The sequence below is a fragment of the Dendropsophus ebraccatus genome, chromosome 4 (assembly GCF_027789765.1).
Source record: "Dendropsophus ebraccatus isolate aDenEbr1 chromosome 4, aDenEbr1.pat, whole genome shotgun sequence".
Lineage (NCBI taxonomy): Eukaryota > Metazoa > Chordata > Amphibia > Anura > Hylidae > Dendropsophus > Dendropsophus ebraccatus.
This window is the reverse complement of record NC_091457.1, coordinates 112,253,030-112,279,670: the sequence shown is the minus strand read 5'-3', so window position 1 is coordinate 112,279,670 and position 26,641 is coordinate 112,253,030. Positions and strand designations below refer to the sequence as shown.

The 26,641-nt window shown below is 42.3% G+C and overlaps 1 protein-coding gene across 1 annotated transcript; it reads left to right on the top strand.

Annotated features, from left to right (window-relative positions):
• Window positions 1–355: 355 nt before the first annotated feature.
• Window positions 356–25,475, top strand: RUVBL1 (RuvB like AAA ATPase 1). Its single transcript, XM_069968734.1, has 11 exons — window positions 356–651; window positions 8,761–8,847; window positions 10,063–10,195; window positions 16,649–16,800; window positions 17,230–17,319; window positions 17,674–17,823; window positions 19,071–19,134; window positions 19,276–19,474; window positions 19,594–19,696; window positions 23,452–23,543; window positions 25,127–25,475. Exons 1-11 carry the CDS (start codon window positions 511–513, stop codon window positions 25,284–25,286), a joined length of 1,371 nt encoding a protein of 456 aa, XP_069824835.1. The 5' UTR covers window positions 356–510; the 3' UTR covers window positions 25,287–25,475.
• Window positions 25,476–26,641: the final 1,166 nt, after the last annotated feature.

Below are 26,641 nucleotides of genomic sequence, written 5' to 3'. Positions count from 1 at the left end.
CTTACAGGGGGGAGGCAGGGAGGCTATGACAACACGTGTGGCAAGTGTGCTGTGTGCTCTAACAGCACATTTCAAAAGCTCTTTATGCTTTTTTCCAGTGATTGGTTCCCTTTAATGGATGATACATCGATATGGCATATACAGGCCTGGTAAAACAAAGCTAATGACATGTGAGGAGGAGGCGGAGTCTGGTGACTCGGACCGTTGTATCTTGCAGGCCTCGTTGCTAAGGCCGGTGAAGCCTGTAGTGAGGCTGGCGGAAGCTTCCGCCTACCCTTAGATTGACACTTCAATTCTCCAATCCCTACGCGGAACCTGACCCTAGCAACCAATCAGGCAGTAGCGTGTCAGGGCAGTGGGCGTTGCTTCCTGCGGCCTTGGTAACCGCATGGTAACCCGCTGTAGAGCCGGAGATTCCCGCTCACGCTTAGAGGAGAAGGCTGGAGCCGGCAGTCACACACTTCGTACACCGCACTAGCTGCCAGCAGTCGTCCTATTCCCAGCTGCACCATGAAGATCGAGGAGGTAAAGAGCACCACGAAGACCCAGCGCATCGCCACCCACAGCCATGTCAAGGGCCTCGGCTTGGATGAGAACGGGATGGCTAAGCAGGCGGCCGCCGGGCTGGTTGGTCAGGAGAATGCCCGTGAGGTGAGGCTTAGGATGTGCTGCTTCCTCAGTCATTGGACAGTGTATGGCAGTGCCCTCCAACAACTACAACTCCCAGCATGCCCTGGCAGGAGGTTCAGGAGGTCAGGGGTCACTGGTGTGTGGGAACTACAAGGTCCAGCGTTATTCTTGTGGGATCTATAGAAGTAAAGCTTATTGTCTAGTATATCTTTGTTCTGCTACTGTGTTTAACCCCTTCCTGACTGTCGGAAATTGTATATGATTTTGTCAGATGTAGTCACATGCCTCTCCGTTAAAACCAATGGCGAGTAAGCCGGTGATGGGGATGTGTGGGGAGCGGAATACGGCCGATGCTCCCTGCAACTCATATCTCTTCCCGTATCCAGGAAATATACCTGGAGTGGTATACGGGTGTATATAGGTCTTCACACCAGTCACTCCAGGTCCATAATAACTTATGCACATGTTCCACAGATACCTGCCCCTATCCACCCATACAATCTGCTAAAAATTACCGATTGGGCGTGTGGAGTGCATGCCTGTTTCTGTAAATCCTTTTTTTTTCTTTCAAAATGTCCATTATAACTCATCTGTATTATGTACAGATATATGGATGCCAAACAGGTTACAATCCGTAAAAAGTGGCTATCTATGAGAGGATCCCTACTAGGACATGTCCTTTTTTTTTTTTTTTTCCAGCATTGGTTTGCGTCCTTGTAATCTACTGATTGTGTGACTAGCCCAATGGACAACAGTGTGCAACTCAAATACGTAAATACGGATCTGTAGATTACGGGACGTGTGAATAAGGCCTAAGTAGATTACAAAAATGCAAATCAATGCTGGAAAAAACAAAAACAAAGCACGTGTCCTAGCTTGGACCCAGATTTCCTGTTTGGCATCCGTATTTCCGTAAAAATATGGATGAGTTATAATTGACATGTTTGGGGGAGCGGAAGGATTTACAGAAATATGGATGCACTACGTATGCCCAATCTGTAATTTTTAGCAGATTGTAAGGGTGGATAGCAGGCGGAATCTACAGACTTAAAAAAAAATACTGAATGTGTGCATAAAGTGTGAGTAGAAGTTGCCGTCTTGTGACCAAGACTAACTCTCAATAACTGTCACAGGCTTTAAGATCCCTGCTTGCTGTCAGTGACTGTCATTACTATTGTGTGACTGCAGAGTACAGAAATCCCTGTTGTAGCTGAGAGTAGGGCTGGGCGATAATGGCCTAAATCAATATCGCTGTTTATCGTAGATGTAGCCGCGGTAACAATAAATTGAACGATAATTATGACACGCCCCCTTTAAAAGCCACACCCCTTTGAAAACCCCATTTTCCGATGGTAATACAAACGTGAATTTACTCCATAGAACAATGTGCAGCAAACTTCACAAGTAATACACAATATTTTGGCACCTCCTACACCATTTTCAAGTGGCACTTGAAAATGGCATAGGAGATGCCAAAACATTGTATATTACTTGTGAAGTTTGCTGCACATTGTTATATGGAGTAAATTCACGTTTTCACGTTTGTATTACCATCGGAGTATTTTTTACTAGCTGACTTGATCCAAGGTCTGGGATTCGTCTGCTGGCACCCACAGTTTGTTTATTGTGCTGCCTATATTTTTTGCTATATCTATCTTTATACTGTGGGGAGATTTATGAAACAAGGTGTAAAGTGAAACTGGCTGTTGCCCCTAGCAACCAATCAGATTCCACCTTTCATTTTCCAAAGAGTCTGTGAGGAATGAAAGGTGGAATCTGATTGGTTGCCGGGGGCAACTGAGCATGTTTGATAAGTCTCTCCGTGTGTGTGTGTTATATATATATATATATATATATATATATATATATATATATATATATATATATATATATATATATATACACACACACACGTCCAAAATTAGGGTACCGACACTCCAAATGAAGAATAGGTGTTTTATTTCAGCTCACAGGAACAAACTAGCCAAGGCTAGTTTGTTCCTGTGAGCTGAAATAAAACACTTATTCTTCATTTGGAGTGCCGGTACCCTAATTTTGGACGTATATATTCTGCACTCGAGGATCCACAGTGCAGGGGTGGCACCCACTCTCCTTATTTACTGCCCGGGTGCCGTGGACTTTTGTTGTTTGTGTAGGAGATAGATAGATAGATAGATAGATAGATAGATAGATAGGAGATAGATGATAGAGAGATAGATAGATAGGAGATAGATAGATAGATAGATAGAGAGATTCGTAGATAGATAGTTAGATAGAGAGAGACATACATAGATAGATAGATAGGAGATAGATAGATAGATAGATAGATAGGACTCCTATCTATCTATCTATCTATCTATCTATCTATCTATCTATCTATCTCTTTCTACCCAATATCTGCCCCCAGTCACAAGCTGTTCTGGACCCCCCCACCCCCTCTCCCGCACATACACTTGGGGTCAGGTATAGGTCGGCACCTCCATGCTCCACCGGGCACCGCTCTCTCTCTCTCTCTCCTGCACGGCTACTTTGCATATCCTTTCTTCTCTCCTGCACAGGAATCCTCTGTCCCCGTACCTCAGTGTTGTAGCACATATATCTGCCGGCAGCGTCACCGGCAGAGCGTCACACACGGCTGCTTCCAGCACTGCCAAAAGATAACGGGACGCCGAGGATTCCTGTGCGGGACAGAGTGCAGTGCCCGGTGGGGGGAGGATGTGCTGACCCATACCTGACCCCAGCAGCCACTTTATGTACGGGAGAGGGGAGGCAGGGCACACCTTGCAGCTTCCAGAGCCGCCCGGAAGCAGCGGCAGCACTGAGCACACAGCACGCCTGTGCGCAGCCTGTCACATCTCCAGTCTTCCTCCTCAGGAAGATTAAACGGAGTGGAGCAGAGCATGCGGCCGCCGGTGAGGAGGAGGAGGAGGGAGGGGGGAAATACCGCAGATACCGTCCTGGCAGAGTTGAGGTCGGTTAACCGACGCCAGAGACGGTATCGGTATTTTTGCGGTATACCGCCCAGCCCTAGCTGAGAGTATACAAAAGATGCCTTCAGCCAACGAGCGGATATTTTCCTGCTCATCAGGTGATTGCTGATACTTTTATATGGGCCGAATTAGCGCTTCTAGCAACTCTCCTTTCCAATATTCGTATATAAAAGCGTCTTTAGGCAGATTGATAAACCTGGGCTATTGTGGCCTCCGTGCAGGGAGAAGTGGTCTTTATCTTCTGGAGGATCATGTAGACTGGATGTGGCATGGAAAGTATATCTGAGGAGTACAGATCTTTTCATTACACTGGGATTAGGTAGGAAACTCCACTTAGGCTGTTGGACATGCTGGGAGTTTTAGTTCTGCAGTAGCTGGAAAGCATTAGATTGGAGGATACTGATCTAGTAATGGTGCGTTTACACAGAACCATATTCGTTCAAATGATCGCATTTGAGCGATAATCGGCTTAAACACAGCGAACGATCAAGCGACGAACGATAAATCGTTCATAATGAACTTTCAACATGTTCTCAAATCGTTGTTGGTCGGTCACTGAAAATTCGCAGATCGCTTCGTGTAAACAGTCTCAACGATTCACCCTATGTGTAGGCTTAACGATTTTTTCAACCGATATATGGTTCCGTCTTAACGCTGATCATTATAAAAATAATACATCGTTATTTAGAAATCGTTAATTGTTCGATTGGGCGGATTATTGTTCTGTGTAAAAGGACCATTAGTAGTTATCTAGCATTATCCAAATTCGAACACTCAGGGCCACATGTATCATCCTGCGGACGGATGATTTTCGGCGGAAAGTGCCGATTTGCGTATTTTTTTTATACGCAAATGGCCAATCTGCGAATGAAATATTCGCAAATCGGCACTTTCCGCCGAGTACGCCAGGGGGGGGGCGGAAAGGGGGCGTGTAGTGGGCAGAAAGGAGGGCGCGAACTCAGAGTCCGCGCGATTTACCATCTGTTCCGCCCAAATATACGCCGAAAACCTACTCCAGTCCTCAGCTGGCGTAGGTTTTCGGCGGTGCGCACCGGCGCGCACGGGATTTATGTAGAGGCAGTCCGCCTCTACATAAATCTCCGTAGCGCCGGAGCTGCGGGGGCATTTTTAAGTCCGGCGTAAAAAACGCCGGACTTAATAAATGCCCCCCTCAGTGTTTGATTCCTCACGGCTGCAGAAGTTAGAGGCCGCCTAGGGCTGCCAGAATAAGGGATATAGCCTATGGCTGTATCCATGTTTTCCAGGCTCCCTAGGATAGCATCCAACTTCTGCAGCCATGAGGAATCAAACCCGTTTTAGTTCAGATAACGTTGGATAACTGCTCACCAGCATCATGATCAGTGTTTGGCAATGGATAACGTTGCCAAACATTTTGACAAGTCCTCTCAGCGCTACTGCTAAGTAAACAGAGGATCAGCGGGCAGCCTGCACAGCTATGTGTGGGGAGTGGTGCATAATGATGCAGAGCAAGAGTCCCAGCTTATGCAGGTTGTGTAATGGAGTTGTGTGTCTGCATGACTGTGACCTGCCAGTATTTTCTGTCAGACGATGAACATAACACGTGTAACCATATTAGTGCAGCAATGTCCTGGTGTTTGCCATCTGATCTCCATGGTGCTGGAGTCATTTGCACTCCCCATAGATGACCACAGATACTGATAATATGTATATGTGATGACAGAATGACCACTAATAGATAGATGGGAAAAGCAACACAATCTATCTTGGTCGTCTGCATTGACATTTTACACATCCAGAATGATTTTCCATGAAGGAGTTCTTCAGCTTGTAACAGAAAGCTTATTCAGCAATGCGCAGATCTGAACATTACAAGTACATGTAGATTCACAGGCTGGGTTTGGCTTCATGGAAATCCTACAGGTAATACAATACTGGGCACCACATTGCTAGTCATGTGCAGCAGCTCTAAATCCCGATATCCCCTCTAAATCCCTGACCTTTACTAGGAAATATGTCACCACAAAATGCCCTACTGTTTAAATCAAGTTTTTGTATTGTCCATTTTACTATCTATAGCCTAAAATATTCCTGAGATCTTTTAGTTTGAAAAACACAGTGAACTGTACAGCAAAGGTGACAGCTGCAGATAGCAGCTCACACCTCCTCGTTGTGAATGTACAAATGGATCCCATACAAATTATAGGGTCTGTAGAGTTTTATTGTGTCTATGTCCATGAGGCTTGCTGTAAAGCATGCCACTAAATGCTGTTAAACAGCCGTCCACATGTGTATGTATTAAAAATAAAGAAAATTACAATCTGAAATAGAAACAGACCGTGTATGACCAAAGGACAGGAAGTGAGCCTCTGGACCTCAGTGACTATGGCAGATGATGGAGTCACCCAACACAGACTATTGCTATGCAGCAGATGGCCTACTAGGCAGAAAGCCTGAAACTCACTCATGTCTACTGGTCACTTAACATTAAAAAAACCTCAGTATAAAATAAGTAAGTATAAGTAATACTGTCCCTACTGACCCCCCAGCCACTCCTTTTCCACTTCCTGGTTCACTGCCATTCTCTTGGTCATGTGACCGCTGGTTCTGAGACCATGACCGTCTTCTAACCTTTGGTTATTGACGCCTATTAAATATAGAGTCGAAATTGAAAGGAAAAATCGCAACATTTTCCTTCAAGGAAAACTTGGTTTAAATAATTTAAATCATAAAGCGCACCTGCTCAAGCTTGTGGTCTTAAAATAAACCAGCAGCTCCTACGTTTCGCTGCCAAGCTCCTAGGATTGCACTTTTTTCCCCCTCTTTCATTTTACTTAAAAGTTAAGGCTGTAAACTTTTCACTCCCTGAAAATTGTTTAGTGAAATGCTAAATTCTGCTCCACATGTATCGGATGGATTTTCCTGTATGTGCTGAGCCAGTCATTGCGGCCTGGTTTTCATTTCATGTGCTGTTTCTCAGATGTATGCGAACACTGGCAGTGAAGCAGTGCACAACTTGGAAAGTCCTCTGACAAGTCTGGTCCGTGTGGGCCGAGCCGAGAGGTTATCTGATGGCAGCAGAAAACGTGCCGTGAACCAGTGATTGGTGCTTTTATTTATAGACTGAGAAATTGCAGGATCAAAGCTATACAAGCCCGTCCTGTTCTTACCGGCGCACACAATTGAACCGTATTCCTTGTCACTGCATGTAAATCTGTAGCCGGTCAGATGGGACGCAAGCTGTGGCGTCACTCCAAGGTTATCACATCCATTTACTTTTAAAGAGCCTTGAACAATAAAGATTCCAATTTTATGTTGATTACAATAATGTAGTGTTGAAATAGGGTTTCATATTTAGGTTTTCTGAATTAACCTCCCAATAAATTTTATAGGAGAACTATCAGCAGGTTAGACGAATCTAACCTGCTGATAGCCCCCTATTGCTTAGGAGACGCACAGGAAGAAAGTGTGTGTCTTACCTGTTTCCATGCACTTAGGGTGCGTTCACACGTCCATAGATTTTACGGACCTACAGATGGTGAAGGCAAGTAATGGATTGTTTCCCTGCCCAGCATGATGTATCAATATCTTGCCAGCAGAGGGGAAACTCTTTGAATCGCTGCGGCTCTGTCAGTAGAGAGACCATTAGGAGCACTGTCCACCCCCATAGCGCCAATCCAGCCCGATCTATTCATTATCATTAAATAGTGGTGAGTCAGCCAGGGGCAGATCGGCACTATGGTGGCAGGCAGTGCTCCTAATGGTCTCACCGGACCATGGAGCAAAAGACCAGAATGGCGCCAAGGAGGAATTTAAGATGCATACCTTCCTTCTCGGCGTCTCCTGTGCAAAAGGGGGCTATCGGCAGGTTACATTTGTCTAACCTGCTAATAGTTCCCATTTAATTTAAGGAAAAAACCATGGTGAAACCTTGTCTGAAATCAAGATTCGTAAAGCTGATGCTCTTTGTTGTGCTGCATAGCAATAGCCTGTGTTGGGTGACACCATCATCTGCTATAGTCACTGAGTGGTGCTCACTTCCTGTCCTATGGTCAGGGATCAGCGATGGTTTGTTCTCTTAAACTATAAGCGTTTAGACCAGAAGATTCTCGCTTAAATTTAAACAACTTATTGCAAGTCGGCCAGTGTAAAAGACTCTTAACTCCCACTGACCAAAGGACAGCACCATGTCAACTTTTGTTTGATACTTAATACCCCTTTTAAACAGAATGTATCACCTAGACTGCCACTGACTTCAATGGCCAGCCTGGACGATCTTCGGATTGTCCGGGTAGCCTCTCTCGTTGTTCCTGTTCGCTGTCTGTGCATGTAATAGCACAGGCAGCAAGTCGGGAAAGAGGGAGAAACGAGTGCTAAGCTAAAAGGTCAGCCCTCGCTTTCCCATTATCGTGCAGTGAAATGCGACCTTTAGGGTCCTATTACACAGAGCGATTTTTACCCATTAACGAGTAACGATCACAAACAAGATTGTTTATCGTTAACCTGAAATCGTTCACCTTATTACACAGAACGATAGTCGTTAGTTACGATCGTTACTATGATCGTTTATTCCTTCTCATCCCAGCAAAACAATGAACAATGTGCTATTACACTGAACGATTAGTGAAAAAATGCGGAACTTGAGCGAACGAATGTGGAATTACAGCGAAGATTAGCGACCGATTAACAATAATTTTAGGTTCGAATATAGATCAACTACATAAGAACAATTTTTGATCGTTGCCTGCAATTACACAGAATGAGTATCGTTCAAATTCGAACGATATAACGATTTTTCGCACGATAATCGTCGTGTGAAATAGGGCCCTTAGTTTTATACTTATCCGGAAAGAGAGCTGACTAATGTGTATGGACATCTTTAGAGCTATGGTTAGGTACCAAGTGATGATATTGCCCAGCTGCCTGTAGTCGTAGGAAACAATTGTAAATGCTGCATGCAATATGGCAGCCAGAATCTAGAATAAAATAGACAAATAAGCAAGTTTAGTTTATATTAAAAAGGAGGTGGACTGCATGATGTAGATTAGATTTTGGGGGTCGGAATAAAATATCTTTGTCCTGCCAGACTTTATTCTAAATGTTGCCATTTTTAGTCATGATTTTACTCCAATTGTTACAATTTTCTCTCCTTATATTACAGGCATGTGGGGTAATAGTCGAGTTAATTAAAAGCAAGAAAATGGCTGGAAGAGCGATTCTGCTCGCTGGACCCCCTGGAACTGGCAAGGTAACTTGGATTTCACCTGCATCCTATTTAGCCGTGGAAAATGTTAGGCATAAAAATCAGAATGTTCCCAACAAGTACAGCGGCTGGCAGTGCCCTTATGTGCTGAAATGTTCCTCTTTTCACCCATATCTAAATGAATCCAGTATTAAACTTAGGAATCAAGCATATTCCCCATACTAATAATGGAGAGCAAGAACGTGTGACATTTTTTTTTTATTTCTGCTTGACCACTAGATGGCAGTATTCTATTGCTTCCAGATTGATATGAAAATACCATAAAGCTATTTTAAATTATACAGTAAAACTCATTTTGTCCAGTTGGTATCCTGATATCTATTCTGGACAAGTGACAGATCTAATAAAAAGATATTTTTTGGGGGGAGGGAAAAATTGTCATATGCTTCCTACTGTAAATAAAAAAGCTTATCCTGCCTCCGCCATAGCTTCCAGTCCCTGCTGCCGTCCTCTCATTCCTCCTGATGACGTTTTGTGCCAGTATAGTCAATCACTGAGCTGAGTGGTCAATTCATGCAGGCACAAAACATCATTGGAAGAGGATGAAAAAGAGGACCACAGAAGGGACTTGAAGCCTTGATAGCTACAGGAGATCAGAGGATGTGAGTGTGAAGGCGTCATATTTTTGGTGCACAGGGATCCATAAAACTGTATTCCCTGGATAACCCCTGTAACACAATGAAGGGTAGAAAACCTCCAATATGTGTGTTACAGCTTCTCTCTGTTACCAGTGTTTATAATGAGGAAAACTGTTTTATTCATTAAATAATTAAAGGACACCTGTCACCCCCCGTGCCGGGGTGACAGGCTCCCGACCCCCTGTTAGATCCCCCTATACTTACGTGATCCCGCCGGGTCCCGCTTCCTGAGCCGGCCGAGTCCCGGAGATATCAGCTCCCGAAGCCCGGCTGACAGCAGAGTCAGACGCCCATAGAGAATGAATGGGGAGTCCGATGCCCATAGAGAATGACGGAGCATCGGACTCCCCATTCATTCTCTATGGGCATCGGACTCCTCTCTCAGCGCGCGCGCCGGGCTTCGGGAGCTGATATCTCCGGGACCCCGCCAGCTCAGGAAGCGGGACCTGGCGGCATCACGTAAGTATAGGGGGATCTAACAGGGGGTCGGGAGCCTGTCACACCGGCACGGGGGGTGACAGGTCCTCTTTAAACTTTTTTTTTTTTTTTTTTTTTTTTACAGACTGCTTTGGCTCTAGCCATTGCTCAAGAGTTGGGCAGCAAAGTTCCTTTTTGCCCTATGGTTGGGAGTGAAGTTTATTCCACAGAGATTAAGAAAACGGAAGTGTTAATGGAGAATTTCCGAAGAGCAATTGGTAAGGGACAAATATATTCTAACCCTGGTTGTTCTTGTTTGAAGGCTCTTAGTGGGGTCATTTTACTGCAACGATCAAACGACTAACGAGAATTCATTTATATTGGAGCTGACCGTAAAATCGTGGTTATTAGTTTAACTGATCACAGATTTTTCGGTGTGCGTACACATTGTTCATTCGCTGGAATCAGAAGGAGTATAGAGCATACCAACGATCGTAACTAACGACTATCGTTCTGTGTATTGTGGTGAACTATTTCAAGTCGTTCGCAAAAGCGCTTGTTTGCTATCATTATGTAGAGAAAATGAAGAATCGCTTAGTCTAATAGGACCCTAAAAAGACCTGGCAAACTGTAATGAGTTGATAGCTTTATAGGGGTTGTCTCCCTGTCCATCTGCTCTGTTAAGACAGTTGTACATCATAGATGGTGTCTCCTATTAGATGAGAGCATGGAAGATTTAAACGAAGTGAATCGGTTTATTTGATCTGCGCTCCGCTCATCAAGCCCCTGGCCTGTCGGCGCTGCTCCACTCCCTGATGCTTCTCCCAGGACGCCGGGGAAAGCTGGATCCAATCCTGGGAAACTTCTCCCAGGATTGGATCCAGCTTTTCCCTGGTACCTGGGGTGGAGCGGCAGGGAGTGGAGCAACACTGACAGGCTAGGGGCTTGATGAGCGGAGTGCAGATCAAATAAACCGATTCACTTTGTTTACATCTGCCATGCTCTCATCTCTATCCCCCATCTATCCTTGCAAGCCTTTCAACTGAATGCTACAGTCCCCTGCAGTCAGCTGTTTTTCAGAGATTTCGTCAGTAAAGCCTAGGGTTGTCTTTTCAGTCAACGTCTTTAATACATTGTATTTGCTAATAAAGATAAATTCCTCCAGCTGATGACCTTTCAACAGCATAAAATCTCTTCCTTCTCTGCTGAGGATGTAAACAGCATCTGGGGATGTAGCAGAGTAAAAAAAAGGCAATGAGGTGCGAAATAAGGCGTTGTGTGGACATCCCGATCGAAGAAGATCAGCAGGCTGTCTCTATTATTGAAATTGCGGGTGATCGTTTTCCGAGCCGTGAGTCCGGCAGCACAAGAGAGCAGCAGAGGAGACAAATCTCCTTCCTTTAATCCCAAAGTCAAATAAAGCTTGACCTTTTATTGATTTTTATATATATTTTTTTTTAGCAAAGAAAGAGGACAGTCAACATTATCTAGTCTTTAAATTCCTGTCAAGTCAGGGGCAAAGAGGGAGGGAACGCGAGAGAAACCTCTTGAGCAGAAATGAAAAGAGAAACGTCTGCAATATTTCCTTGATGTGATGAAGTTGCCTGTCAGGGATTTGGAAATTTGAACCAACAGATGAAACCTGTGTCATCCCCGTTGTCATTCCCCCAAGATAACAGTCTGAGAGTTAAATCATCGCTAACAGCCGAAGCTTTTGTTACCGGGGAACATTCTTTAAATGTCAGCACACGGGAAGGGTCTAAACAAATATTGGATTTACTGAAAGACTGGGGGGGGGTTCTTTTGTGGAATTTTCAATTTCATACATGGATTGGGATTAGGAGAGAGATCCTAATAGGATTCTTTCACCCTGCCTAAATTAAACGTCTAATTCCAGCAGCACCTTCAGTGTTGGCAGATTCTGGAACATATTTAATTGCAGATGTTTCTGCTGCTCAAGTCATTGCAAATCCAGCAAAGGCCCTATTTAGACTTGTTGACTCGCTGTGAAAAGGATTGTCGTTTCCCAGGCATTTAAGGAGGTTTCCAAAACTAATGTTGTGGATTATAGATGGATTACATATTACGAACAATGACATGAGGAGCTTCAGAAACATGATCAACTACAGGGTTCTTTTATTAGGAAGCTATCACATTTACATTGTACTCTGCTCAGTTCCATCACCAGTTCTTATGAAAGGTATGACAGCCATGAATATGGAAAAAGTGTACATTTTGTGTGTGTGTGTGTGTGTGTGTGTGTGTGTGTGTGTGTATATATTATCCCGTACACCATCACAGTCGCAACTTCAGATCCACACATGTATTTCAGAGATATCACAATGCAGTTGCTATTTTTTTTTTTCTGTGTGAACCTGTTACCAACCCCCCGATTTACATCTTTTTTTGCAGCTTCTTGACGTACCCTCCAGTTTCATATTTATTTAGTCGAATGGGAGTGAACTTAAATAAAAGGAGGGACTATCGGGTGATGACTGATTATACAGGGTGTGTGTTGGTTTAACATTGCAGGGCAAGTATGCCTAACACAACCTAACTGTATTATCACACTCCTCGCTTTAAATTCATTCCCAATATTAAAATTAGGTCTAGGTCCATCCGACTATTAACTGACATCACAGGAATGAGAGTAAATATGAAGAAACCAAAAAATAAAAGGTTTGGGATCAGGGTGCCTTAAGCTATTTAATGGTACTAACATCTCATTTTTGCGGCTTGCTTTCAGGTAGTCTTTAGTTGGATTGTGTGGGCTTTCCCCTCCGTTATAAGGCTCAATTAGTCGTCTAGTTTTAAAAAAACAAAACAAAAAACTTTTCTTCCAGAAACAGTGCAACACCTGTCCTCACGCTGTGTGTGGTATTACTACTCTGCTCTATTCACTTCCTTGGATCTGAACTGCAATACCTCACACATATTAAGGCCTTATTCTCATGCTCCATAATCCATGGAGCTTAGGGAGTGTGAAGCTGTGCACTCACAGCTCTCTCGGCATCCTGTATCTATATGATGCCAGGGTAGATACGTGTTTAAATCTCTGCGGGACTTTACTGATACAGCTGTGTGGCTGTATCTGTAATCAGTAAAGTACTGAAGATTTGAACTCTTTTCAGCTATCCCGGCATCATATGGGTACATGATGCCAGGAGAGCTGCGAGTCAACTGCATAACTTCACATTCTGTAAGCTCTGTGGATTATGGAGTGTGAGAGTAAGGCCTTAAGAGTACCTGAAAAAGGCATTAAAAAAAGTTTTAATGTCTAAATTTTTAATCAGTCGTGTTTCAGATCTTGACCAGTGAGGAGAATGAGCCACGAGAAGTCTGTGCCATGCTTTTCCTCCTGGCTCTGTTATCTGACCTGGCCACAAAGTGTAAGGGAGCCTGTAGTGAATGTGCTGCATGCAAACTTCTCCCGACTCGTTCTCCTGATCAGTTGTGGCCTGAACAATCGGTCCACAACTGATTAAAACTTTTTATCATGTCACAAGTTGTTTTTTTTCCATGACAGTGCCCATGAGTAATGCTGTTTCTAGAAAAAAAGCAGTTATGGTTTTTGTTTTTTATACACATTACAATGATTTTTCCTCATGGTTTCAGCTCTATATACTGACTTTTTAGTTACTTATGTAATTGTGCTTCTAAACTGTGAGCAGAGCTGCACTGTAAAGTATTGGGGCAGAGCAACAGTCTTGACACCTAATGCTATGTTCACACAACGTAAGTAAATTATTATTTACAGCCGTTGCTGACTTGCAACACGGCCGTGATTAATCCTTTACCTACATTGTGCTGCAGGCTAAGGGAATCCCGGCCAGAGTGTATACACTCCGGCTGGGATGCCTAGCATCGTAGAAAACTGACATGTCAGTTTTCTGCGTCTGCTATTCATTGAATAGCGGCTGCAGAAAAACCTGTAAGTGCACACAGTGGAGCTTGCGGCTCAGGCCGCACGCTCCATTGTATGCAGTGGGGAATAGTGATGCGGCGTGCACGGATGCGCCAGCATCAGAATTCAGGGGTACTGCAGTACTGGCCGGGTCACGTAACGGCTGGTGTCATACAGCATCTGAATAAAGCCTAAAGCAGCGTGCATGGCTAAAACCAAGAGGGAGTGATTTCCTCTGTCCCTGGACATCTTCTTTAATGTCAGAATCTGTTGCTGAATGACAAGCAATCTAAAGTTGAGCAATCTCATGGTAGGTGGTTGTATTGTCAAATCAACCTCAATGAATATTACTCTCCTTTCATTGTAGCTGCTGCTTTTCAGACTCCATCTACTTTTAAGGCGTGTGCTCAATCTGTTATCCTTTATGACCGTCCATTCATTATTGGGAATTTTTCCTAATCTGATCTCGCTTTGCAGTTAACTCCGCCAGACTGTGCCCTGGAGGATGCATAATAAAAGTGAAAAACGAAATGGCTCCAGTGATGTTTGAACAGTGCGGAGGAGGAATTCATGTCTCTTAATGTTGAACAAATCTAAATTTCTATACTTCATGCATGGATTATTTATTTATTTTTTTTTTCAACTAAAATAGAAGTTATTTTTTCTTCTCCTCCACAAGGGCAACAGAAAATTGTTTTTGCCAATGATTTAAACCACTTTCAAGTGTTTGTAATGAATTGTCTATTGGAGGCTGGCCTGCAATCTTATTGAGCCTTAGAAATTTTACAGCAGTCGTAACTCAGGCGGCGTTCTGTTGAGGTTTCGTTATCGCATTTGTCTAAATTTGTTGAATAAGCCAGTTTTCAGATTAGGGCATAAAAATGGGCATAAGAACTGTGTGAATGCTTTGGGTGGTAATTTTGTTACTTTTTATGGAGCCTGGAGTACGTGAGATTCTAATCTGCCATGGTCAGCACAGTGCAGTGCTGCAGAGTGGGTTTACCCATGAGGGGGTTTATATGTGAATCAGGTATACCAGAGGAGCTGCCATGTCCTCCTCTAAAGATGAGTGAATTTACAGTTTGGCCAAAACCGAACCTGATCACTTGGCCATTAAATCCCGCTGCCTGGGAAACCATAGATATAGTCCAAGAAGACCTATGACTGTAGCCATGTTTTCCAGGCAGCCCTAGGGATTCGTCCATCTTTTCCAGGCAGCAGAAGTCAATGGCCAAGCGATCAGGGTTTGGCCAGATATACTGTAAGTTTACTCATCTGTATCCTCCACTTGTGTATACCCAGTATATGACGGCTTTGTCCTGATATGGGACTGTGATGGTTTTTGCAGTGAGATATGAGATCTGTTTTCTGTCATTCCAGAGTATGATTGGGAAGTAACAAATCCATAGCCCAACCCAAAAGGAGACTGTAAAAAGGATTTCCATTTTTCACCCAAGCTTTACTTACAGTACTTACAAGTCAGCACCCATGTGCTGTGCAATACTGTGATCTGTGACCCACAAATGCTAAAGTTTAATATCTACCTCCTGTGTCATAAGCTCAAGGTTCTTTTACATTTGGCAAGCAGCGTTGCTAAAAACGGCCGGTGTAAAACTGTCAACGATCAGCTGAGGAGCAGGAAAATACTGCTCATAGGCTGATCACATCTTTTGGCTATGTTCACACGAAGTAAAAAGAAAAGGTGTCCATGTTTTCTTTTTCAAAAGAAGGCCATTATTACCGCATTTTAATTGACCTCAATGGAATGTATTGAAATCAATGAAATGACGTCCGCCCAATGCGCACAGTATGTTAAATAATAGACGTTGTCTGCGCAAACATCAAAATAATGATCATGACAATTATTTTCGGACGTCTTTAGCAAAGAGCAGACGTTATTTCTGAGCTGTTTACCACACATTTTTCTCACTGTCCTTTCACAGTCTTTACTATTAAATTCAATGGACTTTTCATTTAAACACACACCCAAAGGGCAATCAATCCACCTGAACTAGAATAATGTACCAACAGCCGCCTTTGTAATGCCGGGCATCCAAAACGTGAAATAACTGACGTAATTTTTGTCAAAATGACGGACATAATTTTGAAAAGAAAAAAAAAAAGATGGAAAGTAAAAGATTCTTGTGAACACAGCCTTTGTGCACGTGGTAAAATTTATCGCCCTTAGCCCCACATCCCCCTGTTTAAACGAGGTGGGTGGCCGATAGCAATACATTTAAATGGCTACATGACTTATTGTGCCTTCTGAATGCACTGCGTATGAGCGCTGATCGTTGCTTGCTTGCCTTCTTGCACAACCCCATATAGGGCCATGTAAAAGGACCTTTAGGCCCTTGCTGTATGTAGGAACTCTGGATTGATCTGTATAAGCAAAAGGCATCATGTGTGTACTGCTGCCAGAATAGGACACTTGTTTCACTTATCGGAGTTCATATCGGTCATTCACATGTGTGCAGAATTCTGTCCGTACACTGATGACATTCTGCAGACTGTACCTGGAAGCTCCCAGCATAATGATAAATTGTCATGAGCTCCTTTACAGTTTAAAAGCTTGTGCTAGTGTACCGACTAAGCCGTGAAGTTAAGTCAGTACACTAGTGCAGACTGTTAATCTGTATAGGAGCTCCTGACATCATAATTTATCATTATGCTGGGAGCTTCCAGGTCCAGTGCGCAGAACACCATCTGTGTACGAACAGAATTCTACGGACGGGTGAATGGACCCCTTAGGTGATCGGTTCCACTTGTTTTCTGCCAGTAATAAATGCTAATTACTAAATGTTGCAATATATTTATTTATGTGCAGGTCTTAGAATCCGTGAAACTAAAGAAGTGTATGAAGGAGAGGTAACAGAGTTAACCCCATGTGAGACTGAAAATCCAATGGGTGGTTATGGCAAAACAATCAGTCATGTTATCATAGGCCTGAAAACTGCAAAAGGAACCAAACAGTTAAAGGTGTGTTGTCTTCATTACCTAGTTATTGTTTTGCTGTATTGTATATATGTGGTCGAATTCATTTAAAATTCTCCCCTCTTCGTTCTCGATTTGAAGAAGCACTTTCAGCCATATTTCGTAGCCGTACGCCATTGAAATAATAAAACATAATTTGCAGTAGCTGACTGTTTCCTGACTCCTGCAACAAGTATTATAAGTAGTAATGCTTCACCCAGAGCCCAACTGACCTAAAACATGGAAATATCTTATATATTATAATATTATGGCTTTTTGTCTAAAACCCCCCCCAAAAAACAGGTCTTTCTCTATAGACAAAACACCACTAGTGTCCATGGCTGAATGTGAATAAAACTGAGCCATATGTGGGTTGAATGTTAATTTTCTTATGTGCCTCTAAACATTTCCATGCTTTGCTTGCTTCTGTTGCAGCTTGATCCGAGCATTTATGAGAGTCTCCAGAAGGAACGGGTGGAAGTTGGGGACGTCATCTACATTGAGGCAAACAGTGGTGCAGTAAAGGTAAGTGTCTTTGTAATCCTGTATCTCAAGTTCCGGATGCTTCTGAGATTTCAGAGATTAAAACACCAGCAAATTGGGTCTATCCAAAGCAAATAATAGAAATCCTTTTTAGTATCCTAATAATATGGTGTTTATATAACATGGGCTAAAAAGTAAGAATAATTTTTCTCAAGTTAAAGCTTTAGATAGAAAACTTAGTTCTCTTTAACAGAATATTGCTTTCAGCAGAACTAAAATTGGGAAGCGAGTCCTCTTTGCCTGCTATCAACAGCCTGTCAGTCAGGGATTTGGCAGCCGCCCTTGTAGTACACCTGCTTCCCTTTCACTAACCCAGATTCCGTCTCTACCACACAGAGGCAAGGCAGGTGTGACACCTATGCCACAGAGTTTGACCTTGAAGCAGAAGAATACGTGCCCTTGCCAAAGGGTGATGTCCACAAGAAGAAAGAGGTGATACAGGACGTCACATTGCATGACTTGGATGTGGCCAATGCAAGGCCCCAGGTGAGTTAAGGTTCTTTTGGTCTTCAGAAAAAAAAAGTAGGATTGTTTTCTCTGTGTATTTGTTTTATAGAAGATAGCTTTAAGGTAGCTTAGAACAGTGAGAATTAGCAGGATTATGCTTAAGGAGTAGTTAAGCAGGGCCATACTCTACTTTTTCCATCAGTCCCATAACTTTGAATGGCACATAATTGCCCACTGTGTCATTTATACTTGGAATGGGAGTGGGGGGCACAATTCCAGTTGTAGTGATTCTTAGGGATCACAGCAGTCGTACATTCAATGCTTATCTTATAAATAACTTTTTTTTTTTCTGGGATAGCACCTTTTAAAGGGTGGTACTCTGACAGTGCCCTCTTGACTGCTGCACTTCACTGCTTCCTCTGACATGTTGACCCTGAAATGCTGGTTCAGTTAAAGGGGTTATCTAGTGCTACAAAAACATGGCCACTTTCTTACAGAAACAACACGACTCTTGTCTTCAGTTCAGGTGTGGTTTGCAATTAAGCTCCATTTACTTTAATGGAACTGAGCAGCAAAACCCCGCCCAAGCTGGAGACAAGAGTGGGGCTCTCTCTGGAAGAAAGTGGCCATGTTTTTGTATCGCTGGATAACCCCTTTAAGTGACTGGCCGCTGTGGTTAACATCAGCAGGAAGCAGTAAAGACCGGGCACTGTTGAAACAGCAGCTGTGGGGGAATGGGGACTGGGGAGTATGGCTTTTGTCTGGATTTAGCACCTTTAAATCCAGTCCAAAAACCCTGTATTTCAGGAATAAGAATTAAAATGTTTTTGGGAGCGCAATTTGTATAATAGCTAATACTTGCAGACCAGTTTAGGGAGAGTTTATATTTTTGCCACTAGATGTCACCATAAGGCCCTAAGCAAAGCTCTACAGGGAAGCCAAAATGCATCTAAAATACATCTTATCTACGCTCACTAAGTACATGTGGTCTGTTCACTGTTATCAGCCATTTCAGGCTGGGGACGGTAATATTATTAAATGTTTTACTGAGGGTCTCCATATGTGTAACTCGCAGATTTGATACATAACTGTGAATGAGCAGCTCATCTTATAACACTACTTATAACACTCACCTTTGATCCCCCTTTAAACGTTTTCTGAAAACATTTGAGACAGCTGATTCATGGGATAACATTAGAACCCAACTAAGGATACATACGTATATGCTGTACATCCATCAGATCACTAGATCTTAATACCTATGTTCTATATTAATCATTTTGAAGGGAGGACAAGACATTCTGTCTATGATGGGTCAACTGATGAAGCCGAAGAAAACCGAAATCACAGGTAAATGTCATTACTCTTTGGGATACACTTCTTATTAGTGCAGTGTGAATTGTATAAATAGGTGGAATTACTCTTCCTTAGACGGTAATAGTAAATATCCGTGCTGTAGCTGATGGAGATAATGTTTCTTTTATTTACCAGATAAACTGAGAGGCGAAATCAACAAAGTGGTGAACAAATACATTGACCAAGGCATTGCTGAGTTGGTTCCCGGAGTGCTTTTTATTGATGAAGTTCACATGCTAGACATTGAATGTTTTACTTATCTCCACCGAGCCCTGGAATCATCACTCGCCCCCATTGTCATTTTCGCTACTAACCGAGGCAACTGCATCATTAGGTAACGAGTGTTTCCTGATATATAGGGCATATGTTAACTGAAGTCATCTTTGTTACTTATTTGCAGTGGATATAGAGATTAGTTTAATTCTAGACCTTTGTGTTATACTATTTTTGCAGAGGCACTGAAGATGTGGTTTCTCCTCATGGCATCCCCTTAGATCTGCTGGATAGAGTGATGATTATCCGCACCATGCTTTACACCCCCCAGGAAATGAAGCAGGTGAGATACATTACCCTTCATGTTTATTATAGGACCATATTTCTTTGTAGGTATACACATCATGTCAGTATATTCACATGCTACAGATTTTTTTTTCTGCGATTGAGATGCATATGCCAGTTTCTGATATTTTTGCAACAAAGCTGCTGCAGGTGTACGGTTTTACTGACAACACTTGTAGGATATTAGGTGAGAGCTAAAATAATCTATTCTGTTGGTCATCAGACCACTGTTTCTATAGGATTCCTATCTGAAAATTGGAGAGGTGGTGGTTATGCAGTCCCCAGATGTAATTATTAAAGCGGCTCCAGACCTTTATTCTTTAAATAGTTAAGAAGAGAGCATTCAGATTCAGATCTGTAAATGAATTACAAGGCTTGGCACTTATGCGCTATTTCTCAAATAGCTGTCTGTAAAGTTTCTAGAGCGCTCACACACTGTCTACTTGTTGTGCATTCCCAGTTTTAATTTAAGCAGGCGCCTCCTGCTATCTTGTTTACAGAGCTGCCAAAGTGAAAAATACCTGTATTATATGAGACTTGCTATCTCAGCAGTACAACACACAATACCATTATCCAGGCTCTACCCCTTATCACTCAGCAGTAAGAACTGGCTGCTTGGTGCATGGTGCCAGCTCCATGCTTATTAGGTGCAGTGCCTTGTCACTGTGTCTTACAATATTAGGAAGATCATTAGCATGGCATTATGTTGTTACCTTACATTGTTTTTATCACTTGCTAATACAGAGTCAGTACAGCCAAAACACACTTTATGATGGTTTAAAGGGTAGCTTTCATTTAAAACAGGATCACAGCAAAGTTAGGCTTTCCAAAGAATAACCATCTGCTTTATTTATAGTGTAAGTGTCACTTTGCAGAAATTAATAGGACAAGTGATTTGAAGAAACTCTGTAATAGGTTTCATTTGGCAAAATACTTTTTTTCTGTACTCAAAAAGCTGTTTTGCAGTCTCCCCCTCCCACTTATCTGTTCATTATCAGGCAAAGTCGTCTACATAACAGAGGAGCAAGGTGAAGACGGGTTTGCTGTGTCAATTATAACTTATGGAGGGGGAGGGGCCAAGGGGGATAAGTGAGCAGGAAGGGGAGATCCCCCATAAAATTTCTATAACACACCCCTCCATTGCCAAGTTCAAAAATGTAATTTCCTGAAAGTGTTTTGATCCTATATGGTGAATGCTGTGAACTTACTAATAGTCTTTATGCCGTATGCCATGTGGTAAAACGGACATGTTATCTATATTGCTCAAGTCATTAAGATTACAAATATTTTTGTAGCTTTTATTTTACTACTTTTAGGGTGCGTTCACACCTACAGGATCTGCAGCAGATTTGATGCTGTGTTCAGTTATTTAAATGAAATCTGCTGCAGAAAATCAGCTGCAGATCCTGTAGGTGTGAACGCACCATTAAAATGCTTTAAATTGCCCTATTCTAAATCTAATGTTTTTATCTTTCGGTCTGTAGGGCTCGGTGTGTGAGGGCTCATTTTTTTTTGGTCTAGGATCTGTAGGTTTTGTCTGTAGCACACTTGCATATATGTGACCTTTTAGATAACTTTCTATTCAATGTTTTTCTGGGTGGTGATGTGGCCAAAAATCCTCAATTTTCCACTTTGACAGCATTTTGTGCTTATGCTGTTGTATCATTTAATGACATGCATAACATGTCAGAGGTTTGTAACATTCGGGCTCCATTATAATTTCGTCGACTGCTACTTTAGCCGATCACCTGCCCCTTCAGTCTAACAATCGGCAGTGGTCTCAGCACCCGGACACTACTATTTTTTATTTTTAACATTTTTGTAGTCCCTCTTGGGTGCTTCTTCTATGAGCAATACTTTGATAGCCCATAGGGATTAATGCTGTGCATATGTACCACATTGTTTGCTACTGGCTGCTGAAGGCAGCCTGTACCTATTGCTGATGTTTGGCAGCAACTCGGGCCTCGGGCTGCCTTTACAAGAGAGTTGCACCCTGTGATCCCACTGCTGGGAGCCGATCCAGACCACTGTGTACCAATGACTGGGCCATTTAAACGCTACTGTTAATTTTGATAGCAGTGCTTAAAGTGTTAAATAGCAGTCATGGATGATCTCTTTATGCTGGCTATTAGCACCACCCTAGCCAAAATATGCTGAGTATAGAGAGGGCTCACTTAGTGAACTCTCTGTACCCCCTTAACAACATAATGACGTACTGGTACGTTAAAGGAAAACTACCAGCAGGTTTGTGCAGGCGAATCTGCTGATAGTTTCCGGTAGCCCTTTACCGCCTCTGTCTGTCACTGCTTTTCCGATGATTTATATGTCCTAAAGCATTATGTAAATTAGTACATTATGAGCACAGTTACTCCCCGCCCATTAGATGTCCTGCGTTTACACAGAGTGAATGGTGCTCTGAAGGCCACAGAATGCCACCACTGCTCCTAATGTACTAATTTACATATTAGTTTAGGATTAAAGTTCGTGAAAACAGCAGGACTTACAAGCATTGGAGAAGCGGCGACTATAAGAGGAGGTAAGGGGCTGCACAAACCTGCTGCTAGTTTTCCTTTAAGGCTGTCAGCATCACTACCCCTAAATCCTTCTCTTCTAAAGTCTTTGCCAATACAGAACTGCTAACAATTACCGTATTTTTCGGACTATAAGGCGCACATAAAATACTTTGATTTTCTTAGAAATCGAAAGTGCGCCTTATAGTCCGATGCGCCTTTATATGTGAATTATCACTTCACTTGAGTTAGAGTAAGTTCAAACTTAGTAAATCTCCACCACAGAATCATGTCTGCCTCAGTGTGCTATAGCACACAGGAGCCTCACTGAGCGTGGTGGTATGATCAGCTCTGTGTGCAGGAGCCCCTGGAATATCTGTGTTTCAGCCATTATTATACCTACTACCCCAAAAATGCCTCCTCTTTAGAGACTTGCTTATTTTAATATTAAAGCTATAGAGCATGGAAATAGAGCAGCTGTTGTGAAAGGGTTGAATAAAGTTTCTTACGGACTGAGCTTTGTTTCATTTAATGCACTGCGCCTTATAATCCAGTGCACCTTATTAGAGATAAGCAAATTTGCTGAAGTTCGGGTTAGTATGAACCTGAACTATCGGCTTCTGATTCCCCGTGTCTGCAGCCTCTGTGAACAGAGTGGATACAGCCTTACGGACTGCCCGGAAATCTGGGATACAGACATTGACATAGGCTGTATCCCAGTTTTCCAGGCGGTCCTTACGCTGTATCCACCCTGTTCACGGAGGCTGCAGACAGCAGGAATCAGAAGCAGATAGTTCAGGTTCATATGAACCCTAACTTCGGCAAATTCGCTTATCTCTAATAAGGTGCACTGGATTAAAGACAATTTAGCAGGCGCTCATTGATTATGTGCCTTATAATCCGGTGCGCCTTATAGTCGGTACGGTAGACACCTCGGTAGATGGAAAAATAAAGTTATAGGGGTCAAACATGACAATTCTGAGCCCTTTTTTAAGATTAATCGAAATTAATAATTGTTGCAATCTTACTGATCCAAACAAGTGATAATGTCAGCCTTAACGCAAAGTGAATAATGTAAAAACAAGAGCCCCCCCACAAAAAAAGTTGAGAAATTACAGGTTTCACTCTTTAGATACAGTTTAACTTTTTTACTCTTTAAAGAAAAAAAGTATATATTTAGGTCATGTACAACCCACTGCTTAGTAACATGATTTCTAATTTGGTCTCTTGTTCCTTGATTCAGATTATAAAGATCCGTGCACAAACTGAAGGGATTAACATTAGCGAGGAAGCCTTAAATCACTTGGGAGAGATCGGCACCAAGACAACATTAAGGTAAATGATGTGTAAGAACTGCCGGTCATTCTTCTAGTCTCAGAGAGGGCACTAAAGGACGGACTGGCTGAGTAACGTCCAAGTTGGACCTCACAGCTCAGGTAGATAGATGTCAGCTGTCGGGTATCTCAACAGCACAGGTGCATTACCCTCCACATCTGATGTTATAAAGGGCGCTGAGTAATTCTTTACTTTCAGGAAAGGAGCGGCAACATTGTGGCTCTTATTTTAATGGTGGTTTTCTTTCTAGTCTACCTTTTTTATAAACCTAATGTTTCCTGCCACTGTATTATAGGAGTAGCAGCTTCATTCCTTTTTGTATATATTTTTTTCCCTTGAGAGCATTATAAATACATATGGATACCTACAGGCCATTCATGCTCCACTGGGGATTCTGGGACAAAAGGATACGTAAAGCAATTCTCACACAATGGTTTCAGGGTAGCCTTCTCTTAAAGTCAGTGTCTTACTCCAACTGAGAATCTTAAAACATGCCTGGGAATGTACGCCAAGCCAGATATATTTACAAAAGAGATTGCCCATGTGTAGACCGCTGTTTAAGCAACAGTAGGCCTCTCACAAGCCAGCCAGCTCACTGCTCTGTACTGACGAGGGGCAACAACCCTTAAATGGTTGCCTACAGATGGGTAATCTTTCCTTTTGGAGAGATCTGTGGCTTGGCATACAATTCGCTGACAAGTTTAAGACTCCTAGTTGGAATGAGACACTGACTTTAAAGGAAAAGCTAACTTGAAAAGGTGTAAGCTACTTTGTAAATGTTTTAGTGTTTAAGAAATTTTTTAACCAATAATAAACTTGTTGCCTCTTAAAGGCAGGACCTATCCATATTTCCTGCTGGAATATACTGATGATATAGATGTGGGGGGATGGAACTCTCCATGGTTGACCGTTTAATTAAATTGTCATTGTTTAGTGATACCTTAGCCTTACAGCAGCCACTGCAGAGGAGTAAGATGATGTTGGCCATGGTGTCCATGGGGCTGTGTAGAACCACAGACAGATGATGTCGATGGTGATAGTGGTTGACTGTGGTGGTGGCCTTTACAGAATGTGGCTGATCAGTTGGCTTTGTGTTCTTAAAAAGCAGCTAATGTTGTATGTTAAAAAGCCTGAGGCTCGGTTAATGTGTGATATTTAGATTTTTAGTTTTGACAAACTACCAAGCAAAATACTATGAGTAAAGCCAAATAAGATGCAAATCTTTGAATTCTAGTTCTTTTGTTTCTGCTCTGGGTTTTGGCTAAAAAATACTGACTGAAATATTGACCAAAATACTGTGAACAAAGCCTATATCAAATGCATCACAAACATGACCTTTGTGATCATGAATTAATCTACAGCCATGCCTCTATGTGGTCACCAATAGTCATGGCTATTGGTGATAAAATGGGGTGTGGTTTCAGCCATATGTGACTGCAAATGTGGGAACCTGGCCTGAAGGTGAAATTATTTTTTTCTGTGCATTGCTAATGACTATTCTAGCCTAGTTACCATCACATTATATGCCATCTGTGGATTTTTTGCCCTGCTCAATCCCACCCTTTAACTGTGTGCCCTGCCAGGTACTCTGTTCAGCTGCTGACCCCGGCCAACCTCCTCGCCAAAATCAACGGCAAAGATAGCATTGAGAAAGAACACGTGGAGGAAATCAATGAACTGTTCTACGATGCAAAATCATCCGCTAAGATATTGGCCGAGCAACAGGAGAAGTACATGAAATAACCCACCAAGAATTACCGCTGAATATCCTGTATTATAGATTTCTCCATCATCTGTCGTACAATGAACTGGTTTTGTGAATTGAAATTTTTCACGGAGAGATCCCACAGAATGGCTCTGTCCCCTAATGCTGGGCTGGGTTGGAAACCGCAAACTTCATAGAATGTATTTAATTTGTAATTTTTCATTATAAATGTTTTATATTGAAAAAATTGTTGGGTTTTTTTGGTTTGTTTTTCTGTATACTGAAATCCATTGAGCCAGTTATAGTAGAAAAGATAAATGGTTGCATAGCAAATCTGGCACCAGCCCCTTTTAAACATACAAAGTAGCCTGAGCCTGGCGTGTGAATATAACAGATGAGAGATGAAGCGGGAGTAATGCTTTCCAGAGTTTGTTATTCTCCGGCACCTGTGCAATTATCAAATCCATCTCCGCCGTGAAGTTTTTACAACCAAATTGCCAAGGCTGGTAAGAAGCTTTCCGATTCATTATGTGCGGGAAGCAGGCCTTGCCGAAAAAGGACATATTAGTTACATCTTATCAGGCTGACACCTAATCTAGCAACAATTACAGCAGACACATATATTCTGAAATTTCAATTTCAGTGAAGTAAAAAAAAAAAAAAAAAAAATGTTAAGATGGTGGCGGATGTGAGGGAGGGTGGAACGGCCTGTGGATTTTGCATACAGTAAGTGAGAGCAAGACTATAGGAGGTGCTGCTGGAAAATAACCTATATACATTATCCTCCCTTTTACTGTCTGTGGCAAATTTATGGACGTCTTGCTTGGGAGATAGAGTCCTCATTTTTTTTTGGGTACTTGTAAGAACAGAAGGAAGATAACTGCAGCTGTGTGTCCTTGTTTGTATTCAGTTCCCCTTTATCCCAGACATGCATCTGATATAAATGTTTACAGACTAATTGGAGATCATTTAGAGCATCCTGTAGGGTCGTGTACACACTGAAATATTTCATAAAGCATGATGACTTCATTGCTACAATATTTCACTTGCTTTAAGGATGTGGGGTACAGTTGGCAAGTAGCATTGCTGTAGAAGTTGTACAAAGGATTTTTTTTATAATTAATTGCTGGGAACAAAACCTCTCCATTTTTAGTAACATGTCATGTCATCGGTAATGCTTTTAAATAGAAGCATAATAGCAATGTATCCCACTGTATGCCTGCACAGAAGGATATATCACACCCTTCTGGCCGGGGTAGATATCAGGAGATCCTTCCATTGTAGGGTTTAAAGGGGAACTCCGGATAGGGGGAAAGAAATTCTGTTAAAAGTTAGATATTCTATATAATGTATTACTATATCTGTGTGGTTCTGCCATACTGGTAGTTGATTG